This window comes from Sus scrofa, chromosome 9, assembly GCF_000003025.6.
Source record: "Sus scrofa isolate TJ Tabasco breed Duroc chromosome 9, Sscrofa11.1, whole genome shotgun sequence".
Classification (NCBI taxonomy): Eukaryota; Metazoa; Chordata; class Mammalia; order Artiodactyla; family Suidae; genus Sus; species Sus scrofa.
The window spans coordinates 33,443,267-33,470,396 of NC_010451.4; the positions used below are offsets into that span (position 1 = coordinate 33,443,267).

Below are 27,130 nucleotides of genomic sequence, written 5' to 3' on the forward strand. Positions count from 1 at the left end.
AATAGCCAAGGATGGTGAGCCCTGAGGGACCGAGAGAAAGAAGTAGGAATCCTGCGATCCAACCATCAGCCACTGCAGCCTCTCCTAGTAGCACACCCAGAGGAGACCAAGATGAGAAAGCACCAGATACTGGCCCCATATAGCTGAGATGCATATCAAAGGAATGATTTCAGTGAGCCCAGACTTTTGTATCTTCCCATACATAGAAAAACTCTAAATTCATTAGCTAAAGTCTAGTTTTCTTTAATTAATAGTAATCTTTTGATGTTCCCATTACTCAGTAGTTGTTGCAAAACGTCCTATATGTCCTGGCTCCTCCATTACCTCTTTGGAGCAGTCCCTTAGAGCTATCTGAGAGACTGTGTCCCAGGCTTAAGTCCTCAGTTTTGGCTGCTAAATAAAATATAATTCTCAACTTTTAGTTTGGGCATTTTTTTCAGTTGACACTCATAATTAATTTGTTTGTTTTTTTGGTGTTGAGAACTTTTAAGATCTACCCTCATCCTATTTCAAGTATACAATACAGTATTACTACCTATAGTCACAGTGCTTTACGGGAGATTTCCAAAACTTATTTCCCTACACAACTGAAACTTTGTAAACTTTGACCAGAAATTCCCTATTTCCTCCACCCACTAGCCCCTGGCTACCACCATTCTACTTTTTGCTTTTATGAGCTGGACTTTTAAAAAAATTTTATTTCACATGTCAATGAGATTTTGCAGCATTAACTTTTCTGTGTCTGGTTGATTTCACTTAACATAATGGCCTCAAGTTCCATCCATGATGTTGTAAATGGTAGGATTTACTTTTTTACTTAAATAAGGCTTAATAATAATCCATTTGTATATATGCCACATTTTCTTTATCCACTTATCCATTAGCATACACTTAAAAAGTTATTTCCATGTCTTGGCTATTTTGAATAATGCTGTGATGAACATGGGAGGGCAGCTATCTCTTCAAGATACTGATTTCATTCCTCTGTATATACACCGAGAAGTCGAATCATATGGTAGCTCTATTTTTAATTTTTTGAGGAATCTTCATACTGTTTTCCATAGTGGCTACACAAACTTGCATTCCCATTAGCAGTGCACATCCTCACCAACCACTTATCTTTTGCCTTTTGGTGACATTCTTATTTTTAAGTCAGTTGGAATTTTTTTGCTAAATTTTTTTGCAGCTAAAAGTAGTCTAACATCCATATTTAATCCACTTCAATCAGAATTCAACTCCATTATTCCACCAATACTGATGTTGTAAAGAGCATCTAATGGCCCGCATGGTAAAGAGTCCAAAAGATAGTTTCCCTGATCCTCCATCTCTGCTCAGACTTTGAAGTTTAAACTTTTTATCAGATGTGCAAGTGTGCTCAAGGATATCATTGTAGCATTGGGAATAAGTGGAAAAAGTTGAAAATAACCCACTGATGTATGAAATACTGAAAATAATCTACTAATGCACACAATTTTTATTTGCTTTGCTTATCATTATTTTTATTTCTATATGGTATATATTTTATAATTATTTATATAATTATTTTTTAAAATATATTTATTTTGATTATTTTTATTTTAAAGAATTATTTTCTGACGTATATATTTATTTAATCACTAATTTAGTGACCAATAGGCAACTGAATAAAGAAATTATATAATTATTTCATAGAACGCAGCCAGTGAAAGAATGAGGCAAATTCTACATGTGCTCATGGGGAGTTGCCAAGCTATAGTAAGTGAAAATAGAAAAGAGCAAAACAGTGTGAATTTACAAACTACCATTTTAACTTAAAACGATTATATTATTGTTTGTCTCTGTATAAACTAGTTTTGAAAAATTTCTGAGACTCTACTAGGTTGCCTCTCATTCTACTAGATGGTGATGATACAGGTGTGAGGGAAATTAACTTTTCATTAGATAATGGTTTTTGCCTTTTGAATTTGAGCTTCTGCTATGTAGTCCTTATCAAAAAGTTAAAACAAATTTAATTTTTAAAATAAAGAACTGTTCAATCTATGGCAAAATATTGTTATTTATCAGGGTTCCATCTTAAAATGTCCTATATGGTATGGCCTTCATATACTTATAGTTTTAAGTGAGGGGAGGTTTTAAATGCTGAAAAATATCACATATTTATATATTCTCTTTTTTTAAAAAAATTGAGATATAGTTGTCATATAGCATAGTATTAGGTTAGGTATACAACATAATGATTTGCTCTGTGTATACATTGAATGACTACCCCAGGGAATTTAGGTTAACATTCATCACCACACATAATTACTGCATCTTCTCTTCTGAGTTCTAGACTCATTTACCTCATGGCCTTACTAGGAAATCTCTCAGACATTTTAAAAATTGACAAAATGGAGAAATTCTTCCTAATTTCTGCCCTTTCCTCACAAAAATACTTCTCTTTAAGTTTTCCGCATTAGCTCTTATGCTCAAGGAAGCTATCTGGGAATTATTCTGGCCAATTCCCTTTCTCTTAAACACCATGTCTAACCCATCATAAAGTTCTGTTTATCTATCTGTCTATCTATCTATATCTAGTTTATCACCCACCTATCTATCTATCCATCTACCTATCTATTCCTGTCTCTGACTCCCCACTGTGACCACTGCAGTTCAAACCATCATCTCCTTACCTAATCTCCATGCCTTCCTTCAAAACTGTCTCTGATGCCATTCCCTCAAAACTTCTCAAACCACCCAGTCTGAAGTAAGATCCTCCTGTTGCTCTATCAAAGAAATCTATTTTTTTTCCTTTTTAACTCTAAAATTACGGTTGCATATTCATGTTTGTCACTATTTACACATATCCTTTCTTGCTGGATTATCATCTCAATGAGGGCAGGGACTGTGCCCATTTTCTCAAGCTCTTCTGCCCACAACTTAGTAAAATATCTGGTACATGGAATATGATTAATAAATTGTTCACAAATAATATGTTACATTGTGAATGAGCTCTTACCATGTAGCAGATATGCTGCTGCACATATTACTTAGGGGCGATAAATCTGTTTTAGGAGAGGCATTTGCCCATGGACTTCGGGGCATGGACAGATGCAAAATGAGTACAGGAGGATCTTTTCATGTGTGAATAGGATGGATATGAGCACATTTGTTTGCTAGGGCAGGGAAAAGGGCTCCATTGAGGGAATAGATCAGTAAAAGTGAAAGATGAAGAACAGGTTTGATTTCCCTACCTGAAAAGTGAGATGTGTGAACTAGGTGACTTGCTATAACCTTAGGATTCTGCTTTACAACTTTCTTCAGAGCCTGCTTTGCAAGGTGACAACTCCCCTAGATCTTTCTCCTTAGGTATATCAAGAACACATAAGATGTCTGGGTGGGGAAATAAGCTTCCTGTTTGTAGGGCACCTGGAGAGGGCAAGTGATAGATTGCAGTCCTAGAGGAGCCCACTGTGAGGCCCCAGCTGTGGAGACCCTAATCCTGCCACCTCCATTGGCCAAACATCTCAGGCTGTCTACTGTTCAGTCCACGATGGGCCCATGATTGTGAGGATGACTCGCTCTTGAAATAAATAAACAAAACGATAAAATAACTGAAAAATTCTCTTTATTAAATAATAAGCAAATAGTCTATATACAGTTGCCTCTCTGCTGCATGAGTGCTTCTCCCTTCCTTGTGGAAGGCTACCCCATGTGTCCAAAGTACAAGCTCACAGCCCCTTTGAATGCCCTGTAATATGTGAAGCCAACTCAAAAGACAGACGTCATGCTCTCCGTCACTGCACACTCAGGAGAAAATGAGTCACAGAGACTCAGCTGAAGAGCTGTTAGCTTCATTTAAAATGTCCATGTTATGTTATCTAAGCATGTCTCCTAACAATTCAACCATTTGTTACTCTTCAAAACATGTGTCACTTTCTTTGCATTTGGGTCAAACTCGAACTGCGAAGATCCATTGAAGAAATAGAAAAACCCTGAAAATACAAACAGGAGAAATGTGAGGTTTTTTTTTTTTTTCCAAATAAATAAATTTGGCAACATACAAACTTCAGAATAATAGATATCTAAAGACAGAAAGGGTTTATAGAGTTTTCCTGTGTGCCAGAAACTATGTTAGGCATTTTACATGACTTTTTTCATTATTTCTGCCATAATCCTACAAGGCAAGTATATCTAACTCCACTTGACAGATGAGCAAGTTGAGGTTTAGGCAAATTGAGATGCTTGCCCAAGGCCACTCAACAAGGAATGGATGGAGACAGCACCTCACTTTAGCTCTGTCTGCTGGCAAAGCCAGGCTCTGGGTTATTAGGTTATTCTGACTTGAAGTGGATAAGGTTCTCTGTTTCTTAGGAAACTGGGTGACTTTATGCTTTTTCTTCCCCACACTTCTCCCATTTCCTCACACTGTAGCCTGAGGGGAACTTCTGGCTTCAGAGAAGCACCATAACTCTTGCGGAACACCAGATGATCCTTTACGGTTCTCAGCTTACGTCCTAATAAAGATCATCTATCACTCCACCCATCTATCCCCGAGGAGGAAAAAAAAATATTTTTTTTAAAACTTTGGGCTCATGGAAAGTTAAATATTGGCAACTGACTGACTGGTCAGGAAAGACAGAAAAATATCCCCGGGAATTAATAGTAGCAGTGGCATGGAATGAATGAGAAAGCCAGCTGGCCAGTGTTAAACTTGGCCACACTACTTGAGGGGATTTTTGTATAGCTTAAGGTAGGAAGTAGTCATATAATTGATACAAAATTGGTAAGTTGAAATTTAGGAAAGAGGGGAGGAAAAAGGTTAAAGAAAACCTGTTATTAAATATTTCGATTTTCCTCTTCACTCTGTTACTATTGAATTTTTCAAGTGCCCCACTGCCAACCAAATAAGTATCCTCTTACCAAATGCTTCAAAGACAGCATCCACTTTTGGTTCAACCCCTGGAAAGTCTTCCACTATTTGCTTGGGAAAACCTGGCTCCATGGATTGTCTCTTCTCATCAAATCTGCACCAAGTAAAAGAAAGAAAGCTCAGCATTGCATAGAGGTCATCTTAGCAAAATTCATAAATCATGTTAGGTTTAATGTATAATTCTAGCAAACTTTCTAAGTGCTGCAAATAAATGTCAGATATGTTTAGCACCACTGAAATGTGACTTTAATGGCATTGTAAACTTAGCTCTTAAAATTCTATCTCTACCTGAAACAGAGGCAACATCCTGATCTGGCAGATGCTCTTTATTACCATATTTCTTAGATCTGGACAGAAAGAACTTTAGTCGTCTTTCTATCATAAAGACATGAACATAAAGTGAATTGAATCGTTCATCTCAAATACAAATTTCAACTTCTCTATAATACTTGGTTCCTATATGTTGTCCCTACCCTGCACAGATTTCCTATGGCAGCCTCCTATCAAAAGGGATTGAGACTAGAAGCAAAGCACAATAAGTCCATTTTTGATTGTTAGCTGGACCTTGCCTGGTCTGTTCAGATGTCTCAGAGCCTGGGCAGATAGCCCAAGAACTAGCCTTTCTGTGAATCCCAGATTCTATCTATAAAGCTAAATTATTAATGCTCACCATCCTCTTAAACGAGGTAATGAATGGATGAGGTTAAGGGAAGCCTTTGAGAATCACATAGCACAGTGGGAAGAAGAACAAATGCTCAGTGAGACAAGGCATGGACAATAAAACAAGGAGAAAGGAATGTTGTCCCTGTCACCTGAATTCTCAAGACTTCTTTCAAAAAAGAAAAGCCCAGTTGGGTTTGGGAGCTTTGCAGGGAAAGCTTCATTTGAAGCAGTGGAACCTGAGCCAGGATTCGAAGGATGGGTGGAATTTGGCAGATGGAGAAGGGAAGTCATTCCAGGCAGATGGGGCAACAGCACAGGAGGCTCCAGCTTATTGTACATGGGACTCAGAACAGGAGAGCCCAAGAAACCCCTGTTATCAGGCACTTCTGTATTTGAAAGTAAGCACTTCCCCACAGTTGTCTAAAGCCCCACTGTCCCTAGTGCGAGGGATGCAGGGTAAAGAGTAAGGGAATTTCTTTAGAGAAAGGAAATAATTTCCCTAACTGGGCTCATACAAAGTCATCCCAATCAAATACCTCCAGTATTTGTCCTCTACGAAGAAGTATGTTTTCTTCGTCTCCTTATCAGAAATAGCTGCATCTATTTTCTTTACTGTTGAAGGAAAACCCAGGGTGTGGATACTTCTTGGGTAACCTGGTTGTACATCATTTCCTCTGATAGCCCAGAACTGAGTTCCTGTTTAAAAAAAAATCATAATCACACTGAATGTATAGTTAAGCCTCTGGTTTTAGGACTACTTCTTAGAAGTTTTGATTTTCATGGTAAAGAAGCCAGAATTTTATATTTAATCACTGGCTCAAAATAGACATTAAACAAACATTTACAAGTTGAATGAATGAACACAGGCCAATTGAGGGAATTTGAAACTCTGGGAAATTTCTATTCCTGGGTTTCTTTCACTGTCTGTCAATTATGAATAAAATAATACCAGTATCAGTTATTTCCTCATTACCTTAGAATAATAAAGTAGACAAAATTTGTCATTCATAGTAGACAAAATTAAGGTCTTATTCAATTTTCCTATGAGAGGCTTTATTTCAGCAAGTTAAATAAATTATTATGAAATAATTACCTTTAAAAATGAAAACAGTGTCTTTGCTAATAACTTCACATGCAGCATCTATACTTGAAGGAAGAGGTGGCCAAAATGAAGAGATCAAATGAAATTCAGGTTCAAGTCTCCTAAAGGATTTGCGCCAAAAATGTCTGAAATACATGTAAAAAGAAATGAAAACTTTAAAAAGTCTTCCAGCTTTTGGCCTGTTTTCTTCATTGTCCTGACTCATTCATCTTCTCCTATTCTCTCATCCTCCAAACTCGATGACAGACAGAAATCAGGAAGATTATAATTGTGAAAAAATTAAGACCTATTGCCAGAGCAATGTCTTTTGTGAAAGTTATTCTAGTTATCCTGCAATGCAATTTAATCAGCCAACTATAAGCTTTACATACCTATAATTCAAGCAAAAAAAAGTGTATATATTACACTATCATTTATATAGGTGAACATGTGTGGGTATATGTACTATGAAAGTGTATTTTTATGTATGCATGAAACAGTAAAGGATATTTAAGAGTTCATCATTGTAGATGATGAGAAATAAGGAACTAAGGGTCAGGGATGTGATGAAGACTTTCTCTTCATTTTCTTGTGCAGTTTAAATGTTTTATCATGCGCATATTTATCCGGCAGTGAGTAAATTCATTGATTAAATGTAATACCATCCTGGTGTCCTTTTTCATGGAAATAAAGATAAAATTCTTATTCTAAAGTTCTGTTGGTGACTTTTGAAAAGCAACTGTGACTTAAAACATTTGGGAATGATAATTACAGGATACAAATCAAATCATCCTAAGTCTTTGAAAATGATCTTGACAGTTTTAGGAAAATGTGGAAAGTGAAGCATCAGAATGACTTCAAGTTTAGAGCAAAATTTTTGGTTTTGAATGTTTAAAAAATCTCTATCAAGTGTTTGTCTGTTTTCTTTCCTAAGCATTGTATATCAAAAGAATATATAGGAAAATAGAGTTTTTTGGTCTGACCTGTCCTTAAAGAACAGGATTTCTCCCCTCAGAGTGCTGATTGCATCGAAGGACAAAGCAGGATCACATGTGGCCGGCGTCCCAGGTTCTGGAGGTGTAGATTCTGTGGGCTCAACGGGCTCAGGAGGGGAAGCTGGGGGAGGTCCTAAAGGGAACAGATGTGAGAATACAAATGTCAGAAGAAATGTGATGTTTCTGTCCATTTACATGCTTTCCAAACATTCTCAAAGTGCTTTTGAGTTAAACTGCAAATGCTTTATGCAGCATTTTAAAGCTTTCCTGAAGCCCAGGAAAGCTGAAATGTCTAATTTTTCTGGCATCACTCACCGTACAGGGACTGAATGCCATTCACATCATCTTGAGAAAGGCGGAACCGAGCCAGGTCTGTAAGTGGGTTGTAGACTGGGTACATCAAAGCGTTACTGTCAGTCGAGTGAAAGAGACCCAGGGAATGGCCAAGTTCATGGGCAGCAACAAGGAATAAATTGACCCCTATTTAAGAAATCATAAATAATAATTACTTATTCCTTAAATACATGTACATTACACAACTCAGCTGTATATTACGTTTATTTACTCTGGAAGGACACATAGCCTTTTTGTCAATTTTTTTGTTTAATTGATCAAATGGACTGATTAAGAAAAAGCCAAGGCTCATTCTTTTTTTTTGCTTTTCTTGCTTTTTAGGGCTGCACCCGATGCATATGGATGTTCCCAGGCTATGGGTCCAATTGGAGCTACAGCTGCAGGCCTACACCACAGCCACACAGCAACACAGGATCTGAGCCGAGTCAGAGACCTATACCACAGCTCAGGCAATGCCAGATCCCTGACCCACTGAGTAAGGCCAGGGATCAAACACACATCCTCATGGATTCTAATCAGGTACATTACCACTGAGCCACGACAGGAACTCCCTCAAGATTCATTCTTGATTTTCTTTTTTTCCTTTTTTCTTTTCTTTAATTAATTAATTAATTAATTTTGCTTATTAGAGCCACACCCATGGCATATGAAAGTTCCAAGGCTAGGGGTTGAATTGGAGCTGCAGCTATTGGCCTACACCGCAGCCACAGCAATGCCAGATTCCAGCTTCACCTGCGACCTACACCACAGCTCATGGCAATGCCGGATCCTTAACCCACTGAGCAAGGCCAAGGATCAAACCCACATCCTCCTGGATACACTTTGGGTTCGTTACTGTTGAGCTACAGTAGGAACTCCATCAAGGTTCATTCTTGAAATCAATCTTTGAGACTAAGTATCCAGCCATATCCAGTTACTCCCATCTCTAACCTTTTTTTGCTGATTCTTGACCCACTGGAAATACCTCATTTCTTCTGTACTCTTAGTTAATAAGAGTTCTCAGAATTAAAACAAAAATCAACATTAAAAGCATTCTGAGAGATGTATAACTAACCTGATGTATCCTTTGTCCATTGTTCATCATCATCAAAGTGAGCATCTCCATAAATCCCCGGCCCAGGTGCATAGGCATGAGCCAAAACTTTTCCAGGTCCGTCAAAAGGGCTGAAGTCTCCGTGTTCTAACAAAGAAAAAAAAAATTATTGGAAAGATCAGTAGTTAGGATCTTTCTGGAAACTTTTCCAACCAAATGACACCAGATAAAATTTGGGTTTTTTTTTTTCTCTTGCCTGTTTCTATTTTTTTTTTTTTTTTTTTTTACCTCGAACTGCAAAAGTGATCATTATGTCAGCCTCTCCTTCAGAAATCTTGGAGAATGTAAGCGGAGTCACTTCCTCCCAGATTTTCAGAGCTTTCTCAATGGTAGAATCAATAACACTTCTTGGCAAATCCAGTGTATAATTGACAATCCTGTATGAAAAAAAATTGGAGATAATATTTCTCCTGTGATAGTAATTAATAAAATCTCAATATTATATCAACATCTCTTTGGACCCATTACCTGTAAGTGAGGTCATTTTTTCTCCACTTGGGCAGGCCAGGAAAGGTGCTGAAGTAACCAACATCAGGAACTCCACATCTGGGTTTATGCATCACCTCCAGAGTGTTAGAATCCAGCTTCCCCGTCACCTCCAACCCCAGGAACTTCTGCATTTCTTGTATTTTTTTAACAACCAGACTACTGTCCTTTCTTCTAACAACCTGTTTCACATCCTTTGTAAGGTTGTAGTAGTCTTCCAGGTATTTCTAATAGAATAAAAGTATAGGTTTTAAGTCATTCTAATGATATTTAGGCATTTATAGTAAATTTGTGTAGTTGCTCACTTAATCTATTTGAAGTATTCTTATAGTTTGCCAAGGTAAAAGTGAATGTCGTATTTGTTTAATTCATCAATTAAAGAAGCCTCCTCACTTTTATCTTTGTAACTAAATAATCTCTGTAGCTTAATTTAGTGCCAAAGCAATAAAAATTACACTGATTGGAAAATCGACGTTTCCAGGGAACTTAAAAGAGAAAAACAAAACAATCAAGCTTCTTTGAGCATAATTGTACATCTCAGCTACATTTATTCAATTTCTTCAGTTTTCACTTTATGCTTCTCACAAGGAGCTGGCTTAAGAAAAAGCTTTGGCAAATCCCTGTGTCTAAACTTGACACCAGCAATAAAAATATCTAGCCGAACTTATATTGAATTAAAATGCCTACAGAATTTCTGAAGCAAGATATACTCTCCCCTTGTTATTCATATGCCTCGAGCCTCACTAGTGTTGCTGGTAAGATGGTTTTGATCTTAGGAAAACACCTAATGTCTCTGGCCTTTATTTCTTCCTACATGAAAGGAGGATCCCAAATAGTGTGATATTGAGACCTTTTCCAAATCAACACTTTATAACTCATTGCCTTTGAACTTCCTGCACAGTAAGCTCAAACAGTTAATTCTGTGTGAGTTTTACGAACGGAAAGCAGAGATAGTTGCCCTACTTAGCCTTGTCAGGGAACAGGGGGCTGTCTCCCTTAATTACCTGAACAAAGTCCATGCTGTCGTCCTTGTCCACTGCAGCTCTGTCCACTGGATAACTTGAGCAAACTGCCACACATAGCAGCAGCAGAACTGGAAGCTTCCTCATTTCCACTGACTTTTTTCAGCTCTATGCAGTCTTAATGCCTTGCTCTCTGCCTGTCTTCTTCTAGGTCCACCCTCTGGAGTCCAGCTTTTATAGGGTAACAGTGTTTGTTTAGGTCACCCACAAATTGACTCATGAATGCTTTCATCTAAATGACAGCAGGACCATTTCCAAAAATCCCAAATCCAGAGTAGGATGATACAACCTCCTTTACTGATTTATCTCAGCCTCCCTAATTTTGCAAGTGAACACAGTGATTAATCTCCAGGAAATGCTTCCTGTCTTGGTAAGAAGAAACTTGGGGCTTTTTTTTTTTTTTAATTCTGGGGAAAAAAGTAATTGGAATTTACTAGAGAGTTTATATTTGTGATTTTTAGGGAGAAGTAAGCTGACTTGGTAAGAAGAATTGTGCAGAATTTTAAATGCAGTTTTATTTTAAGAAGACTTATTGGAAATCCAATATAAGAAGATGTAAGCAAATGCAAAGCTGACATACATAGCTATGGTCTATACTACTAAATTCTGTGAAAATAGAAGAAATACTATCTAGAATAAGATTGGAAGGGAGATTCATTTTTTGAGCCTTTGATTTGAAATACCTACGTTTGCTTTCTGAGTGGGTTTATTAGTCATTTGGGGGAGTTGCTCATGGGAAGGATGGGACCAAGATTGTGAGGAAAAAAAAGGATGCATATTTATTCTCCTTTTTTTTGGTCTTAATTCTGTACCCAATTTATTGATGGACCATGGACCTGTTACAACTACTTCATAAATACTTGAAAAGTTGAAATAAATTACTTTGTTCACTAGATTGAAATCCTCCTGCCTTTATCTTTTATTCTTTTCTTCTTTCTCAATCTCTTTCCTTCCTTGCTAAATTAAAATTAGTTGATACTGTAAAGCTTTACTTAAAAAAGTCACCCTTGGAGTTCCTGTTGTGGCTCAGTGGTTAATGAATCCGACTCAGAACCATGAGGTTGAGGGTTCGATCCCTGGCCTTGCTTAGTGAGTTAAGGATCTGGCGTTGCAGTGAGCTGTGGTGTAGGTTGCAGACGTGGCTTGGATCCCGTGTTGCTATGGCTGTGGCAGAGGCCGGTGGCTACAGCTCTGATTTGACTCCTAGCCTGGGAATCTCCGTATGCCGCAGGTGTGGCCCTAGAAAAGACAAAAATACAAAAAAAAAAAAAAAAAAAAAAAGTCACCCTAAACATTCTAGCCCCTTGCTTATCTTTTTTCTCTTCTCTTTTCCTCCCCTTTTTCCCTTTCTAATTTATTTCCCTTCCCTTTTGTGTCTTTATTTTTCTTGCCAGCTAGAGTATTTCCAGCATCAACTGTGTGAAATTAATTCTTTTAGGGAAGACCCTAAACCTTCGTAGAGGAAGAAACTTTGCTAGACATTTTAAAATCCTCTCACCACCTGCTAAACACCCATCTACTCCAGGAACCTCACTTCCCCCATATCTTTAGAAAAATAAATTTTAAAAAATCAAAAGGGAGGCAAAGCAATGGAAACAAAACTTACACATTAAATGTTTACTACATGCACACATTTTTATTTATCACTACACTTTGTTTTTTCTTTTTTCTTTTTTCTTTTTTTTTGTTTGCTTGTTTATTTGTTTACTAAAGGAACTATCCTGGGAGTGAGAATTAAATAAGATGATGAATAAAATTGTGTATTTAGTGAACATTAATAAGTGCACATTTTGTTCCCTCCCACATGTATCCATTTTCTATTTTCCTTTTTTGCTTTATTTTTGTATATTTTCAAATAAATATTGGAAATATTTCAGTCAATATTTATAGAAGGTGCAATAAGATTCCTCAGTGGTAGGGACCTGTAATTGGAGGTTTCCAGATGCCCAATGACTGCTTGGCAAAGAGCCATACATGAAATTTAAGCATCCTTTCTTGGGCTAGATTCTGTCTAAAGACATTTCAAAATTAGTGTTCTACATTCTTTTGTGTCTTGTTTTGTTTTGATTCAAGTAAGGGAAAATAGTTGCCTACACTAATGTCAGGATAGCTAAGGGGGATGGAGTGGTAAGGGCCTGTACCAGACATGAATTCCAGGAAGAAACAATGAAAACAGACAGAAGAGGTAGTGAGATATTAAAAGCAGAAGAGTTGTGGCATCAGTTGTTAATTCCTTCTAAATTAAGTGTTTTCCTTTGTAAATTTTTATCTGGCATCATAATTTATAAAACATTTTTAAAATTTAGAAGGAAGTGACAGATTTCTGTACTTCTAATACTTAGCATTGTGACTTGCATGGAGCAGGAAACTTCAAATTGCTTAGAGAATAATATATATATATATATATAATATATACACACACATATATACACATATATACATATATATGTAGAGAGAGAAACAGAGAGATGAAAGTCTTACAGAAAAGGTCAACAGGTAATGAAAAGTAAAAAAATTCATGAATGATGCATATTTAAATTCCCATATCTTACATATTTACCAAATACCCTAATAACTGATCTTTTTAAATTTATTTTCATAGAAAAAGTTTCAAGCTATTATATTAATTTCTCTCTAAAAGTCAATAAATAAAAAAAATTGTACACTTAAAATCTGTATTCCAAGCAGGAGGCATAACTCTCCCAGACTTCAGACAATATCACAAAGCTATAATAATCAAGACAGTGTGGTACTGGTACCAAAAATGACATACAGACCAATGGAACAGAATAGAGAACCCAGAAATAAACGCAGACACCTGTGGTCAATCTTTGACAAAGGAAACAAGAATATAAAATGGGAAAAAGCAAGTGGTGCTGGGAAAACTGAACAACTACATGTAAATCAGTGAGCCTAGAACACACTCTCACACCATGCACAAAAATAAACTCAAAATGGCTTAAGACTTAAACATAAGACAAGACACCATCAAACTTCTAGAAGACAACATAGGCAAAACATTCTCTGATATCAACCACACAAATGTTTTCTTAGGTCAGTCTCCCAAGGCAACAGAAATAAAAACAAAAATAAACCAATGGGCCAATGGGACCTAATAAAACTTACAAGCTTTTGCATAGCAAAGGAAACCATTAAAAAAAAAAAAGCCACAAAGACAACCTACGAAATGGAAGAAAATAGTTTCAAATGATGCAACTGGCAAGGGCTTAATCTCTAAAATATACAAGCAATTTATACAACTCAACAGCAAAAAAAAAACAAAAAAAAAAACAAAAAAAAAAAACAATGACCCAGTTGAAAACTGGGCAGAAGACCTGAATAGACGTTTCTTCAAAGATATATGGGTGGCTAACAGGAACATAAAAAAATACTCAACATCACTAATTATTAAGAGAAATGTGAATCAAAACTTCAGTGAGGTACCACCTCACACCAGTCAGAATGGCCATGATTAACAAGTCAACAATAACAACTACTGGAGAGGGTGTGGAGAAAAGGGTAGTCTCCTTCACTGTTGGTGGGAATGTAAATTAGTACAAGCACTATGGAAAACAGTATGGAGGTACCTCAGAAAACTAAATATAGAACTACCAAGTGACTCAGCAATCCCACTCCTGGGCATATTTGGCGATAATATTTAAAAAAAAAAATACAGAGATAAAGTAACCTAAAAATAACTTAAAAATAGGATAAAGTGACTTAAAAATAGGCAAGAAGGAAGGAAGGATGAAATGAAGGAAGGAAGGAACAAATGAAGGAAAAAAAAGTGTAATCTAGTGGAGGAGATGACACCTATACTACTAATTCCATAAGAAATAACAATGTTGTACCAGAATTATATAGGAGGAAAAGTGTTTGCTTTAGAAAAAGCGCAGGATAAAGCCACAAATGAATGAAGCCTGAAATGATTAGGACATAGAAGAAAATCCAGGAACAGAATAAACAACCATATAGAGTCAAGAAAATTTAAAGTCTATATGAAAAATGGCAGAGGTAACTTTTTATGAAAGTAAAAAGTGTGTGAATGGTAATAATTAAAAATGAAAAGTAAAATTGTGGGAAGATAGATTGGAATGCATTCAGGAAAATGCCATTAGCCTGCAGCTTAGATATTTAATTTATCTTGCTGGTGATGGAAAGTTATGTTTCTATTAAATATACTAATTTTTTAATATTGCAATAAAATTTTATATTTTTATTATAGAAAATATATATAGAGAGAAAAGGTAGAAAGAAAAAAAATCGTTTATATTTGAGCCCTTAGAAGAAAAGCACTGCTCTTTACTTTCTTCGGATTTTTATCACTTGTATGTTCATTTCATGATATCATGCTGATTATGGGAAATTTATAAAGTTTTATCTGTTTTTACCACAAATCAGAATCTCACCAGCCAGAAACCAGTACTAATAAGGCAACGTAGTTCCTCTGAATTATATAGACTAAAAGTGTCGCTTAAGGGGTTTTAAAAATGTACATTTTTCATAATTGAAATCAGACCGTATATACTAATTTTGATGTCTAATTTTGTTGTCTAATTTCTACAGAGCCTTTCAGATATTTTAGTTGGAAGGTGAACTGGAGTAGAAAAGGGAATTAGGAGCAGATAATACCTGCACGTGGTATGACGGTCTTTTTTTGTTTATAAAAGCATAATGACTCAGATCACTCAACAAGAGTGGTAAATACGTTGGAATCCATCATTCAAATTCCTTGGAAATGAAAAAGGATTTTATGCTCCAGGCAACTGATTTTTATGGAAAGAACAAGAGCATTTTGTAATACTCTTGGCATAATTATTTCAGTTGTGAAAACAGAATAACAACGTTTTTAGTGGTACTTCAAAGGGCAATGTATTTTATATGGTTGGAAGATACACACTGTTGCTGGAGAAACACTTTTTCTTCATATGAGGATTAGAGTAGAAGCAGAAGGGAAACAGGTATGAGAAGCAGCATGGACCAAGCATACCCCATACTGCCAAATCCACCTGAAAAAAGTCATCCTTCAGTTAGAAAACTGCAAACAAACTGAGGAACAGAGCTGTTAAACTTTTTAGAGCTGACCTATGCATCTGGAATTGTTCATTTTAAGTCAACTGGAAATTGTGTGTCTTTATGTAATTTTCCAAATGTGGTTCAGGAGAAATTTACTGATTCTAGCATGTCTGAGTATATCTTTTGTTAACCTCTCTTATGGAAACTATCTTGGATGGGTATGAAATTCTAGGGTCATAATTTATTTTCTCCCAAAACCACACCCATCCAATAGATATGTGGCTTTAGCATTTTCTAATTCACAGAAAAAAAAAATGTCCTTGTCCCTGACCAGATATTTGAGGAATAAGGTATGTTTCTAGTTCTTACAGATGACCATAAATTTTTGAGGTTTCATAAGACAAACCTAGATAGCTCTCCAAATCTTTCTTTCCAATATAGTTTCCCTGTCCTTATAAACAGTTGAAAAACTGAGATTTCCTATCATGGCTCAGGGGTAATTAACCCCACTAGGATCTGTGAGGATGCGGTTTGATCCCTGGCCTTGCTCAGTCGGTTAAGGATCTGGCATTGCCATGAGCTGTGGTGTGGGTTACAGATGTGGCTGTAATCCCTTGTTTCTGTGGCTGTGACATAGGCCAGCAGCCACAGCTCCAATTCAACCCCTAGCCTAGGAACTCTTCCACATGCTATGGGTGAGGCCATTAAAAAAAAAAAAAAAAAAAAAAAAGACAAAATAAACAGTGGAAAAATTTACTCTAAAACAAGCAACTTTATTATTAATGTTATAATATTTTTCTCTTTTCTTTTATGTACTATAGTACAAGTTTGGGAAAGGCTACTTTAATGGCTCTTAGCCAGTGTCTTCTTTTTTTAAAAAAAAAAAAAGTCATTAAGTATTTATATATATTATTTTCAAATTATATATGGTTTTTTCTTTCGCATTTAGTTCTGTATCCATTTTGGGTTAATTTTTTTTTGACCATGCAAGCAGCAGGTAGAAGTTCCCAGGCCAGAGATGGAGCTCAAGCCACAGCAGGGACAACACTGAATCCTTAACCACTAGGCCACCAGGGAACTCCCTTGAGTTCATTTTTGTAAAGAATGTAAGACTGTGTCTCAGTTCATTTTTTTCCAGAACCATTTGTTGAAAATGCTATCTTTACTCCATTGTATGGTCTTTGCTCCTTTGTCAAAGATCAGTTGACTACATTTATGTGGATCTATATCTAGACTCTCTCTTCATTGATCTATTTGTCTATTCTTTTGCCCATACTACACTGACTTGATTACTATAGCACGTTGTTCTCTTTCAGTACTGTGTTGGCTACTCTAGATGTACTCATCTCTCAATATATACTTTAGCATTGGTTTGTTGATATCAACAAAATGACTTGCTGTGATTTTGACTGAGACCAGCTATGTTCTGAGACTAAAATATTTCCCATTTAATGCTTTTTTGTCAGATAATATAAACATAAGACTTGCATTTTGGCAGAGACTCAAAGTGGGCAGACAAATGGGAGATTTAATGGTGGGAAAAAGAGAAGTCTTCATATATGTCCTGATTGGAAACTGTTGACATGAGGACACTGTGTATAGGTGGGCTAAGTAGAAGTGGGCATCCTATGCTGTTGGTTAGGTAGTGCATTTTTTAGTTTTTCTGATATATTTTCAGTTGGAAACAAAGATAATAATTAAAGAGGCTGTCAATTACTCATCAAATATTAGCCATTTTGGATTGATTGTCACAAAAGTTAGTTTCTAGCTTCCTAGATTGTCGCTAGAGATATCAGTCTTGCCTTCTGCACTTATAACAAGCTGGCTTCCTGGGTTATTTATTGAAGACAAGGGGATTGGTTTCCTGTGCCTGTTGCTATAGGTTGTGGGTCAAAGTGCTATTTGTATATATGGTCCAGTCATTGTCCATTTGATTCAGTCTCTCACTAGAAAAGCTGTCTCTATTCCATGCCTCATTCCGCCTCTGTAATAGAAGAAAGTTTTGGGTATTTGCACTTGGCTGAAGGATGTCTTCTTTTTGCTATTCACATATTTTTCACTTAAACTTTAGAATTTATAAATGCTTTATTCTCGGGGAAGGTTAAATATCTGTAACCAGTAATACTCATTGCTCTAACAAATCTGTGTAATGATCCTAGGCACGCCTTTGCCACAACTGAGACACTTCATTTTCTTATGAGTCATGATTTGTTAATGTTTACACATTTTTTTGGTATGGTTACATTATGTAAGAATGACAGGATGAAATTGTATTGTAGTAATAGCTACATTAGCTACATTAGATATGTACCAAAGCAGAGCTAATTTACATAAACCTACAGTTTTATATGTACCAAGGTAGAGCTAACTCACATAAACCTACAGAGCTGGTATTGGTGTGCCAGATTGCTCTCCATTAAAACTATGCTGTTAGAAGAATGGAATCAACATTCTGAACTTTCATTATTTTATATAGTTTTAGGTAACTAATATCTCTTACTCATCTCAGAGTGTGTAATATAGTCAAACAGGTATGTATCAGAACAGTCTTTTAAGAAAGGAGAAAGCCACTACATATTGATCATATAATATGCATAATATATTATGTATAATCTTTACACTCGCATTGTAAATATCACACAGGGTAAATGTCAGTATCTCCATTTCATAGATAAAAAATAACGTTCAGAAAAGTTAAAACATTTGTTCAAGTACACAATAAATAGCAGAAGTAACCCAAATGCTGTTCAATCAAAACCAAAACAAAATAGAAATGAAATTTGCAATGTCTTCAGGCTAAATCTAGTCCCTGAATTTCATCCATTTATAAGCTTTCTTAGCCTGGACTTAACCCTTTCCACAAATTTTCTGTCTACTATGTTCATATTCTTGAAAACTGAATCCTGGATATATCTCTCATTCCAGTGTATGTCTGATAGTCTTCAGTTTAGGGGGGATCCTCTCATGAATTTCTGACCTTCTGACTACTCTCTCCTTATTAATCTCAGTCTTTTCTGTCAATTATCATTTACTTGTGCTGCCCAGATGTGACCCAGTTAGGGCAAATGTCTATGAGCAGTCACTATGTGTCACTAAGATCCAAAACTCCAAAGCCTCCTCACCCACCACGGGGGTTAGTGTTCCAATTCCAGGAAATATCAGCAAAATATTGTGAGCCATGAATTCCTAAGTGCTTGTCAAAAAATCCAAGTCTAAAGTTTTGAGCATAAACACACAATTCAGTACCTTTGTGACCCAAAACACATTTCATAATCCTTCTTTCCTTTGAAAGTCACATTTTATGCAATTACAAGATGGGAACATACCGTTCCAGGTCATGAATTTAGTGAAAAAGTAGAAAAATTCCTCAAACCTCACTTAAATGAACATCTCCCTTAAGATATTTTATTGTCAACTTTACCGTTCAAGAAAAGTACAGAATTTTTGTTGTTGATAGTTTATTAACCATTTTATCTTGCCCCAATAGTTGAGCCAAATATTATCAGATCCTGCTCCTTATGAATTGAAAGATTATCAGTCAATAGAATCAAAATGGCATAGTAGAAAGAGCTTGAGTTTGGGTGAAATGGTCCTAACTTAGAATCTTCATATGCATGTACTAGCTCTGTGATATCAAACAAATTGTTTATCTTCTCTAAGCCCTTTTTTTCTTCATTTTAAAAACATCAGGAGTTCCCCTCTTGGTGCAGCGGAAACAAATCCAACTAGGAACGATGAGGTTGCAGGTTCGATCCCTCGCCTCGCTCAGTGGGTTAAGGATCCGGCGTTGCCATGAGCTGTGGTGTAGGTTGCAGATGTGGCTCAGATCCCTGCATTGCTGTGGCTGTGGTGTAGGCCAGCAGCTGTAGCTCCAGTTTGACCCCTAGCCTGGGAACCTCCATATGCCACGGGTGCAGTCCTCAAAAAAAAAAAAATAGACAAAAGACCAAAAAAAAAAAAAAAATCAATAAACATGTCTAGCCAACTATGCCCAGAAGTGGGCTGACACCAGCTCAGAGTGCCCATGGACCCCAGCCTATGCAGCTAGCCCCATGGGGTCATGGCCCCACTCTCCAGCAGGCCCACAGCCACTTAATGAGATAGGGCATAGCAGCCATCTGGGTCGGGGGCCAGACCCACCTTCCAGTGTGCCCATAGTAATTGGTTCAGCCTTAAAAGAAGCAGGCATACAAACCACATGGGGGAAATTCTACAGCATAGAGCTTTGGTAACCAGAGGGGAGCATGCTCCTGGGCCCCACAGGACATTCCTACATAAAGCCACTTTTCTAAGATCTGGAAATGCAAGTAACCTGCCTAATCCATAGAAATAAACACAAAGAATTAGGCAAAATGAAGAAACAGAGGGAAATGTTCCAAGCAAAGGAACAAAACAATATCGCAGGAAAAGTGAATATAAGCAATCTGTCCAGTAATTTGTTCATGGTAATGGTCATAAAATGCTCACTAAAAACTCAGAAGAAAAATGGATGCAAACAGTGAAAAAGTCAACAAAGAATTAGAAAATAAAGAAAAACCAAACAGATCTAAAGAATACAATAACTGAAATTAAATATATATATACGTAATCCAAAATTGCAATTATATCAAACATTTTTTCCAACCACTATGCTGAGACTAGAAATCAACTACAAGAAAAAAAAAAACCAGCAAAAAACATAAACACCTGAAAGCTAAACCATACGCTACCAAACAACCAATGAATCACTGATGAAATCAAAGAGGAAATAAAAATGTAGAGACAAATGACAATGAAGCACAATGATCCTCAAAACCTATGGGACACACCAAAAGCAGTTTCAAGAGGGAAGTTGATAGCAATAAAATCTTATCTCAGGAAACAAGAAAAATCTCAAGTAAACAGCTTAAGTTTACACCTAAAGCAAGTAGAGAAAGAAGAACAGAAAATGACTAGAGCTAGTAGAAGAAAAAAAATCATAAAGAGCAGAAATAAATGAAAGAGGCAAAGAAAACAGTGAAGAAGATCAAAGAAACCAAAAACTTGTTCTTTGAAAAGATTAGCAAAATTGATAAACCCTTAGTCAGACTCACAAAGAAAAAAAAAGAAGAGGGTTCAAATCAATGAAATTAGAAGTGAGGAGTTCTCTTGTGGCACAGTGGGTTAAGGATCCAGTGTTTGTCACAACAGCAGCTCAGGTCGATGCTGTGGTGCATGTTTAGTCCTGGTCTGGGAACAACCACATGTAGGCATGGCCAAATAAAATAAAATAAAATAAAATTAGGAATGAGAAGGGAGGAGTTCCCACCATGGCGCAGAGGAAACAAATTCGATCAGGAACCATGAGGTTGTGGGTTTGCTCCCTGGCCTCTCTCAGTGGGTTAATGATCTGGTGTTGCCGTGAGCCGTGGTGTAGGTTACAGAGGCGGCTTGGATCTGTCATTGCTGTGGCTCTGGCATAGGCTGGCAGCAACAGCTCTGAATGGACCCCTGGCCTGGGAACCTCCATATGCTGTGGGTGCAGCCCTAAAAAGGACAAAAGACAAAAAAAATAAAAATAAAAAATAAAATGACCAAAAAAAAAATTAAAATGGAGAAGTTACAATTGACACTATAGAAATACAAGGGATCATAAGAGACTATTACAAGCAACTATATGCCAATAAAATGGACAACCTATAGGAAATGGAAAAATTCTTAGAAAGGTACATCCTTCCAAGACTGAACCTCCCAGGTGAATTCTATCCAACATTTAGAGTTAACAGTTATCTTTCTGAAACTGTTGCAAAAATTGCAGAGGAAGGAACACACCCAAATGCATTTATGAGATCATCATCACCCTGATACCAAAACCAGACAAATATACTGCAAGAAAAGAAATTACAGGCCAATATCCCTGATGGACATAGACACAAGAATCCTCAACAAAATCCCAGCAAACCAAATCAAGCATTATGTTAAAAGGATCATACAGCATGGTCAAGTAGGATTTATCCCAGTGATGCAAGTGTTTTTCAATCAGGCAAATCAATCAGTGTGATAGACCACATTAACAAACTGAATAATAAAAACTGTATAATCATTGAGACAGATGCAGAAAAACTTTTGACAAATTTCAACATCCGTTCATGATAACAACTCTCCAAAAAGTGGGCCTAGAGGGAGCCTACCTCAACATAATAAAGGCCATATGTGACAAATCTGTAGCTAACATCATACTCAGTGATGAGAAGCTGCAAGCATTTCCTTAATATCAGGAAAAATAAAAAGATGATCACTCTCACTGCTTTTATTCAAAATAGTTTTGGAAGTCCTGGCCATGCAGAGTAGGAAAAGAAATAAAAGGAATCTAAATTGTAAAAGAAGTGAAACTGTCACTTATTGCAGATGACATGATACTATATATAGAAAACACTAAAGATGTTACCAGATAACTACTAGAGCTCATTAATGAATTCAATAAAGTTGCAGGAAACAAAATTAATACACATAAATCTCTTTCATTTCAATATACTAACAATGAAAGATCGGAAAGAGAAGGTAAGGAAACAACCCCTTTTATCATCACATCAAAAAGAATAAAATACCCAGGAATAAATCTATAGGAAGGCAAAAGACCTGTACTCTCAAGACTAGAAGACACTGATGAAGAAATTAAAGATAACACAAAGATGGAAAGACACACCATGTTCTTGGGTTGAAAGAATCAATATTATCAAAATGACTATACTACCCAAAGCTCTACAGATTCAGTGAAATCCCTATCAAATTAATGGAATTTTTCACAGAACTAGAGCAAAAAAAATTTAAATTTGTATGGACACACATGAGACCTTGAAGAGACAAAGAAATCCCGAGGGAAAAAAAAAAAAAAAACGGAGCTGCAGGAATCAAGTTCCCTGACTTCAGACTATTCTATAAAACTAGAGTCATCAAAAACCATATCGTACTGGCACGCACACACACACACACACAAAACCCCAGAAATATAGGAGAGGATGGAAAGCCCATAAATAAATGAATGCACCTATGCTCGATTAATCTGCAACAAAGGTGGCAAGAATATACACTGGATAAAAGACAGTCTCTGTAATAAGTGGTGCTGGGAAAACTGGACAGCTACATGTAAAAGAATAAAATTAGAGTATTCTTTAAAACCATGCGCAAAAATAAACTCAAAATTGATTAAATAACTAAACATAAGCCTGGATACTATAAAATTCCTAGAGGAAAATATAGGTGAAACACTCTTAGACATAAATTGCAGCAATGACTTTTTGGCTCTATCTCCTAGAGTAATGAAAATGAAAACAAAAGTAAACCAGTGAAACCTAATTAAACTTAAAAGTGTTTGCACAGCAAATGAAACCATTAACAAAATGAAAAGACAACACATGGAATGGGAGAAAATTTTTCAAAAGAAGTGAAAAATACAGGTTTAATTTCCAAAACATACAAACAACTCATGGAGCTTTCTCTCTATATAAAAAACAAGCAATCTTAAAAAAAAAGTGTGCAGATCTAAATAGACATTTCTCTCAAGAAGACAGATGGATGGCCAAATTGCACATGAAAAGATGCTCAACATTGCTAATTATTAGAGAAATGCAAACCAAAACTGCAATGAAGGATCACCTCACACTAGTCAGAACAGCCATCATCAAAAAGTCTGCAAACAAGAAATGTAGGAAAGGGTGTGGAGAAAAGGGAACCCTCCTACACTGTTGGTAGGAACATAAATTGGTACAACCAGTATAGAGAACAGTATGGAGGTTCCTTAAAAAACTAAAAATATGGGGGTGGGAGGATGCATTGAGAGTTTGGGATGGAAATGATGCAAAATTTGGTTGTGATGATCATTGTACAACTATAAATGTAATAAAATTCATTGAGTAATAAAAAAAATTTAAAAAAAACTAAAAATGGAACTACCATATGATACAGCAATTCCACTCCTGGGCATATATATGGTGAAAACCATAATTCAAAAAGATACACACACACCAATGTTCAGAGCAGCACTATTTACAGTAGCCAAGACATGTAAACAGCCTAAATGTCCATCAACAGAGAAAATGGATAAAGAAGATGTAGTACATATATACAATGGAATACTATTTGGTCATTTAAAAAGAGTGAAATAATATAATTTTCAGCAACATAGATGGACCTAGAGATATCATACTAAATGAAGTAAGTCAGAGTACAAATATCCTGTCATATCTCATATGTGGAATCTAAAAAAAAAATGATACAGGTGAAATTATTTTGAAAACAGAAACAGACTCACAAGACTTAAAACAAACTCATGGTTACCAAAGGAGAAATGTGAGAGATACAGATAAACTAGGAGTTTGGGATTATCTATATATAAAATAGATAATCACCAGGGACCTGCTGTTTAGCACAGGAAAAGTCTACTCAGTATTTTGTAATAATCCATATGGAAAAAGAGTGGAAAACAATGGATATGTGTATATGTATAACTGATTCAGTTTCTGTACATGTGAAAATGACACTACGCTCACTGTAAAGCAACTATACTCCAATATGAAAGAAGAATTAAATTTAAAAAAACAGAAAAGAAAGTTGGGGTAGGAGTTCCTGTCGTGGCGCAGTGGTTAATGAATCCAACTAGGAACCATGAGGTTGCAGGTTCGATCCCTGCCCTTGCTCAGCGGGTTAACCATCCGTTGTTGCCACGAGCTGTGGCGTAGGTTGCAGACGTGGCTCGGATCCCGCGTTGCTGTGGCTGTGGGTAGGCTGGCGGCTACATCTCCGATTCCACCCCTAGCCTGGGAACCTCCATAAGCCGTGGGAGCGGCCCAAGAAATGGCAAAAAGACCAAAAAAAAAGAAAAAAAAAAAGAAAGCTAGGGTAGCAAAGACTATCCCCAGATAATTTTTAAAACAAAAACTGTAACAAGAAAGGAAAAAAAAAACTTTACATAATAATCAAGGAATCAACTTAAAAAGAAGATATAAAAATTATAAATATATATATGTACCCAACATTGAGGCACCTAAATACATAAAGAAAAGATTAACTACTGGAGGGTGTGGAGAAGAGAGAATCCACCTACACTGTTGGTTGGAATATAAATTGGTGCAGCCACTAGAGAACAGTATGGAGGTCCCTTACAAAGCTGAAAATAAAGTTGCCATTTGATCTAGTAATCCCACTTCTGGGTATACATATTTGGAAAATACAAAACCTTTAAATCCATAAGATATATGCACTCAAATGTTCTTTGCATTACTCTTTTGTATATATATATATATATATATATACATATACAGCTAAGAGAAACAAAATGAAAGTGAAAAATATCATATATATATAATAGAATATTACTCAGTCGTATAAAAGAATGAAATAGTGCCATTGGCAACAACATGGATGAACATAGGAAATATCATACTAAGTGAAATAAATCAGACACGGAGAGACAAATATTTTATCTCATTTATATGTGCAATCTAAAAAATAGTGCAAATGAACTTATTTACAACATGGTAACAAACTCGCAGACATAGAAAACAAACTTTTGGTTACCAAAGGTGAAGTTTGGGGGAAGAGATAAATTACGAGTATGTGATTAACGGATACACACTGCTGTATGTAAAATAAACAACAAGGATTTACTGTATAACACAGGGAACTATATTCAATATATTACAATGACTTATAATGGAAAAGAATTTTAAAAAGAATACGTATGCCCAGGAGTGGGATTGCTGGGTCACTTGGTAGATCTATATTTAGTTTTCTGAGGTACCTCTATATTGTTTTCCATAGTGGTTGTACCAATTTACATTCCCACCAACAGTGAAGGAGGGTACGTTTTTCTCCACACCCTCTCCAGTGTTTGTTGACTTGTTAATGATGGCCATTTTGATTGGTATGAGGTGGTATCTCATTGCAGTTTTGATTCACATTTCTCTAATAATTAGTGATGTTGAGAATTTTTTCATGGGCCTGTTGGTCATCTGTATATCTTCTTTGAAGAAATGTCTATTCAGGTCTTCTGCCGATTTTTCAGTTGGGTTGTTTTTTTTTTTGTTGTTGTTGAGTTGTATAAGTTGTTTTTACATTGTGGAGATTAAGCCCTTGTAGGTTACATCATTTGAATCTGTTTTCTTCCATTCCATAGGTTTTTTTTTTTTTTTTTTTCATGGTTTCCTTTGCTGTGCAAAAGCTTGTAAGTTTGATTAGGTCCCTTGGTTTATTTTACATGCACCCTTATGTTCACTGCAACACTATTTACAAAAGCTAAGACATGGAAACAACCTAAATGTCCATTGACAGATGAATGGATTAAGAAGATGTGGTATATATACACAATGAAATACTACTCAGCCATAAGAAAGAACAAAATAATGCCAGCTGCAGCAACATGGATGCAACAAGATACTCTCATACTAAGTGAAGTAAGTCAGAAAGAGAAAAACAAATACCATATGACATCACTCATATCTGGAACCTAATATGACACAAATGAACCTATCTACAGAAAATAAACAAACTCATGGACATGGAGAACAAACTTTTGGTTGCTGAGAGGAAGGGGGAGGAAGTGGGATGGACTGGGAATTTGAGGTTAGTAGGTACAAGCTATTGCATTTGGAGTGGGTAAGCAATGAGATCCTGCTGTATAGCACAGAAAATTATGTCTAGTCACTTGTGATGGAACATGATGGAAGATAATGTGAGAAAAAAATATATATATAAAAAGAATATATATATATTTATGCCTGGGCCATTTGCTGTACAGCAGAAATTGACAGAACAGTATAAATCAACCATAATAAAAAAGAAAAATAATTTTAAAAAGAATATATGTACACATATGTATATGAAGCCAAATCCTTGTGTATACCTGAAACTAACACAATACAACCTAAGTGGCCCTCAACAAGTTTGTGGCATACACATACTCATACACACACCATGGAATAATACTTATCCATGAAAATGAAATTTTGCTATATTTGATAATATGGATGAATCCAGAAAATATTATGTGAAATATTAAATGAAATTAAGAAAACTGTGTAATATTACTTAACATGTGAATTTAAAAAAACAAAATTGGAATTCCCTTGTGGAACAATGGGTCAAAAAAAAAAGATAAGCTCTTCTAAAGGGAACCCTTCTACACTGTTGGTGGGAATGTAGATTGGTATAGCCACTATGGAGAACAGAGTGGAGGTTCCTCAAAAAAATAATAGATGCAATAAACAAATATGTGGTTATCAGATTTGTGGGGTTTGGTATAGTGGATGAAATAGATGAAGAGGATTAAGAGGTACAAACTTCCAATTGTAAAGTAAACCATGGGAATGTAATATACAACATAAAAAATATGGTCAATAATATTGTAATACCTTTGTATAGGGACAGATAGTTATTAAATTTATTGTGGTGATCATTTCATACTTATATGCAAATCTCAAATCTCTAAAGTACATCTGAAATGAACATAATTGTATGTCAACTACATTTTAGTTAAAGAAACTAAGAGCACTTGGGAGGGAAAAAATGTCTAAC

General features: G+C 36.0%; 1 protein-coding gene across 1 annotated transcript; it reads right to left on the reverse strand.

Moving 5' to 3' along the window:
* On the reverse strand, positions 3,703–10,729 carry MMP3 (matrix metallopeptidase 3 (stromelysin 1, progelatinase)). The gene is given in 10 exon segments (NM_001166308.1): positions 3,703–3,953; positions 4,882–4,985; positions 6,091–6,250; positions 6,648–6,781; positions 7,619–7,763; positions 7,946–8,110; positions 9,039–9,164; positions 9,306–9,454; positions 9,546–9,790; positions 10,568–10,729. Coding segments are annotated over 10 exon segments (1,434 nt in total). The 5' UTR covers positions 10,673–10,729; the 3' UTR covers positions 3,703–3,852.